General features: G+C 48.3%; 1 protein-coding gene across 1 annotated transcript; it reads left to right on the top strand.

Annotated features, from left to right (window-relative positions):
* Positions 1-1292: 1292 nt before the first annotated feature.
* ETH_00002190 (uncharacterized protein) lies at positions 1293-3028 on the top strand (the record flags this gene model as incomplete). The annotated part of the gene is made up of 3 exons (XM_013380800.1): positions 1293-1317; positions 1929-2072; positions 2556-3028. 3 exons carry the CDS (start codon positions 1293-1295, stop codon positions 3026-3028), a joined length of 642 nt encoding a protein of 213 aa, XP_013236254.1.
* Positions 3029-4886: the final 1858 nt, after the last annotated feature.

Here is a 4886-nt window from a genome sequence, read left to right as displayed (position 1 = left end):
CAGCAGCAGCTGCTGCATTTTTGCTGCGGGAGAAGCAGTTAAACTAATATTTAATTGACAATATAAAAAATATCTTTTCTGTTTCTGGTGTGTCGTAAAGCATGGAAAGTGAATTTGCTGCTGTGTTGAAATAAATTCTGAGCTGTACGTACACCGCAGCAGTGCAGCGTCCACTCCACTTCGTCTGCGAGAGCTTAAAAGTCGACCAGAAATGCTTTTGTGCATTTAATTCATTAAATTTAATTTATAAATTTCACAAAGTCCCAAATTAAGTGAAATATTTAAAAGGAATTTTCGGAAAAGCGTGAGTTAAATGGATTTTCGTTCTGGGCTCTCCAAATGCCGTTTTCAGATTTTTCAAGTTTCAACTTTCGCCATTTTCCGCGTAATTTGCATTTAATATATTTTAAATTCAATCTCTGTGAAAATATAATTTATATTTGCATTTAAATACATTTTTTTAATTCAAATTTTGAAGAATTCGCTTTCCGTTCAAAAGTACAACTCCCCTGCGTCCTCGAGACTTGGGTGCAGCAGCCGCGCGAAACAGAAAACTTCCCCCGCAAGAAGAAGTCCATTTTGTACCCTTTTTGTTTCTTTTTAAAAATAAAACCCAAAAGCTCATTCTAATTAATTTATTAATTCAAAATTAGTTGAAAAGGCTCACTGTTGCAACTAAAACTGCTCGTAGAGAAGCCACACCAACCTGGGGGCCCCTCTAGGGGCCCCCGGGGCCCCACCCCGGGGGCCCCAATAACCGTTTTGAAGCGGCCGTGGGGGCCCCTGTGTTGCAGCAAATAAATTAAATGTTTAATGTTTCTGAAAGGCGACTTTAAAAGCATTTAAAACTTGTTGGTTTCATTCAGTTTCAAGGAAGCGAGCCCGTGGGGCTGTTGGGGTGTATGTACACCTGGCGTTTTCCGTGAGCGCCATTTTCCACTTTATTTCCGAACTTCTGGAGACAGCTGCAGCAGCAGAGAGCATTCGGTTTGGTCTTAAGTTTCGTGGTTGCAAGCAGCAGCAACAGCAACAGCAGCAGCAGCAGCAGCAGCTTCTCTGTCTGCTTCAGCAGAGACTCGCTGCTTTTGCTTCTTCCACTGCATCCGCTGCAGCAGCAACAGCTAATTTCCGTTGCTGCTGCTGCTGCTGCTGCTGCAGCAGTTTCTCGGCGGTGCTATAGCAGCAACTCTGCGTTGCTTCTGCTGCTGCTGCTCCTGTTGCTGCTGCAGCAAGAGCAGCAGCTCCCCGTTTGAAAGCAGCAGCAAAAGGCGTTTTTGCGGCCTCAAGGGAAAATGGTGTTTACCTTCAAGAGCTCGAGTAAGGACTTCAATTTAAAAAGATGTTTATTTTATTGTTTAATATTTGTTACCATTCTTAATTATTTAATTATTTATTATTATTTATTATTACTGTTATTATTTATTATTATTTATTATAATTATTATTATTAGTATAATCACATCAATTTGTTGTAATTATTAAGTGGGGTTTTACTTGTTGACTGAATTTCAAAGGGCAGCTGAAGAAGCGTAGCTAGCTAGCTGCTTTTCATTTCCTCTGAGCTAGCTGTTGAGCAGCTAGCTAGCAAGCCAGCTAGCTAGCTAGCTAGCTAGATGCTTAACAGCTAGCTCGGCTGGCTAGCTGTTCGCTTCTTTCCTCTGCAGTAGCTGTAAAGCAGCTAGCCAGCTAGGTAGCTAGCCAACCACCTAGCCAGCTAGCCAGCTAGCTAGCCAGCTAGCTAGCTAGCCAACCATCTAGCCACCCAGCTACCCACCGAGCTAGCCAGCTAGCGAACTAGCCAGCCACCTAGCCAGCTAGCCAGCTAGGTAGTCAGCTAGCTAGCTAGCCAACCAGCTAGCCAGCCAGCTAGCTAGAAGGGTTGCAGGGGCAGCTGGCGTGGGGGCGTGGCCTTGCGGGTTTTGCTGCAGTTCCTGGCTACGAAATTTATATGGGTCGAGACAAATTTGAAAACGAAGATTTAATTGTTAACGCATTTCCAGAAGATGTTTGGTTTCATGTCAGTGAGCTCTCCAGCGCCCACGTCTACGTCCGCATGCCGTTTGGCCAAACAAGTGGGACTTCAACTTCCAACTCCGTTTAAAGTTCCACTTTAATCCAATAAAAGCCTTTAAGTCCGAAAGGACTTAAAGGAATTCAATAGTGTCCGAAAGGGGCGGCTGCAGAGCGGAAGTCGCGAGTGCAAAAGCTGAAAAGGCGGGCCAGCGGGCGCAGCTCGAGAAGCGTTTAAAGGGTTTTAAGGGGGAAAGCGGGCCAGTTGAGGGGTTTTCAAAAAGCAAAATGAATAAATAAGCTGAATGTGAATTCAAAAAACTCCGAAATATCTTCTAAAGTGGAAGATCGGCGAAATTCAGAAACGCGGAGGGTGCAGCGCTGAGGTGTACGTACAGCTGCGGAACTGGCATTTCACGATTTCAAATTTTGCAGCGATCCGCGACGAATCGGGCGTCTCCTTTGAATATTTTTGAATTATTTTGATTTGTTTAAAGTTGTTTTGCATTATTTTGAACTGTTGTGAAGTGTGTTTGGGTTTTCAGACTTCGAAGAGCTGCCGGCGCAGGTGATCGCGGAGGCGTGTCAGTTGACGAAGCAGAACTCGATCGAGGGCTGCAAGCAGTCGGAAGTGAAGATCGTGTACACCCCCGCGGGGAACTTGAAGAAAACTGCAAACATGGAAACTGGACAAGTGGGATTTAAGCAGCAAAGTTTGGTGAAGGAAGTGCAGGGAGTGAAGAAGGAGAAGGAGCTGCTGAAGGCGCTGGAGAAGACGCGCGCGGAGCCGGCCGTGGACTTGGCCGCAAACAGACTTGAACGCGACCGCCGCGAGAGAAGCGAGCGCAAGGCCAGGCTGCTGCAGCAGCAGCAGCAGCAGCAGCAGCAGCAAAGGGAACGACAGGCCCGCAGAGAACTCCAGACTTACCAGGCCCTGCAGCAGATCAAACCCCCCGACGAATACAAGGGCGACGGATCCATTGGCAGCTGCAGAGAGATCGAAGAAGACTTCCTGTAGGCCCCCTGCTGCTGCTGATGCTGCTGCTGCTGCTGCTGCGTTTCTGTACACGTTTTGGTGCAGATGTGTTCAACTTGCTCACTTGAAGCGCTACACTACATAGGAAATTAGTGCAGCAAATGCTGCGCGGCGGAAGGTTCTGCTGCTGCTGCTGCTGCTGCGCAGCCTTGCTGAGGCCCTGCTGCCTCCGACTTGCTGCTGCGCTAATCAACTGTTTAATTTGCTGCTTTTATTTGTGCTTTTGTCTTTTCGCGCTGCTGCTGCGCTGGCCGGCGGGGTGTACAGACAGCTGCTGCATGCAGACAGAAGTGCCACATAGCAGCATTTTAGAAAGTTGAAAAGACAGCAGCGGCAGCAAATACGGCTAAGATAGAGTAAATGAGGAAGTCAGGAGGAGAGCTGCTGCAGCTGCAGCAGATCCTGCTGTGCTGCAGCAGCAGACAGCAGCAAAGCAGCAGCAGCAGCGGCAGCAGCAGCAAGGGCGTGGGGTGTACGTACAGCCGGAGAGCAGCACGTGCAAAATGCGAAGTGGGAAAGTCTAGACAATCAGTTGAAATCTTTGCAAGTTGTTTCTTCGGAGCTGGGCTGAGCCCGCAAACCCTAAACCCTAAACCCTAAACCCTAAACCCTAGGCAGCGCGGGCGGTCGCGACACACACACGCCCGCGGGCCACAGAGACCCCCCTTTGGGGAAGGCCTTTAGGACTTGTGTTCAAAAGGCTTAATTTTAGGTTTGGGGGAAGTGGAAAAGGAGAAAAAGTGGAAAGTGGAATTTAAAAGAAAAGTGCTTCGGGGGAGGCCAGGGGCCTCGAAATGCAAAAAGAATCCGCAAAACTTCAACAAGTTTCCTTTCGAATCCAAAAGAATCTGTTTTTAAAAGTTTGAATTCGTTCAATTTCAAGATGGAAACTTGAAAACTGAGGTGTACAGACACCGCACGGCTGCAGGCTAGGCTGGTCTGTCTGCTCCGCCGCGATCGGTGACGCCCGTCATTTATCTCTTTTTTCGTTTTAAATTGAAACTGGTGAACTAAAACGAAAAGTTTTTGTCTTTGAGAAGGATCCGGAGTGTGCGTTTCGGAATTTGAAGCTGCTTTCCACTCGAAGGCGCAGAACCTCTGCGCCGCTCCGGCTAGGCTCCCGCGACGGATCCGGCGGCGATCTAGCCACGGTGCGTCTTTTCCGCCGTTGAAAGAAAGGAATTTGAAATAAATAAAAACTATTTAATTCTTTAACGCTCATTTTTTCTTTTTTTTGGAAAAAGAAGCCCCGGAAAGCTCTCTAGCTTGCGGGCAAAGTTCCGCGAGCAGCGCGAACTGGGGTGTATCGACAGCTGGAGTGTCCCAGTGCCTTCTGCGTTTCAATTTCCTTTTTCTTCTTTCCGCTCAAATTCAAAACTTTTCTTTCCGCAACTTTCTCCCAAACCCCAACTGCCGACAGGCTGTGCAGCTGGCGCGTTATTTGCGCATTTTCCCTCAACTTCAACTTCTAGTTTTTCTCCCCCGGCCTCTCCGCCTGCTGCTGTCTTGGAGCTTTCTGCTGCTGCTGCTCTCTTTGCTGCAGCCGGAGCTCGTGCTGCAGCAGCAGCTCACTCGCTGCGCCGCCCGCCCGCCTGCGCCGCCAAACTCTAAACCCTAAACCCTAAACCCTAATCCCTAAACCCTCGCCCCAGCAACCCTCTCTAGAATGCCCTAACCCCCACAATGCACACAAAACCCCCAGACCCACTCCGAAGGGGGGCCTCTTTGTCTGCTCCTTGTGACTCACCTTCTTTGCAACTTTTTAATCCTCTTGTCGATTCTTCTTTGCAAAAAAGCGCAAGTTCCCTTTCCGGCACTTTAAGGGGGCCCCCCCTGTTCC

This window comes from Eimeria tenella, genomic scaffold (genome assembly GCF_000499545.2).
Source record: "Eimeria tenella Houghton genomic scaffold, Eth_scaff905, whole genome shotgun sequence".
Lineage (NCBI taxonomy): Eukaryota > Apicomplexa > Conoidasida > Eucoccidiorida > Eimeriidae > Eimeria > Eimeria tenella.
This window is presented reverse-complemented; position numbering and strand designations above follow the sequence as displayed.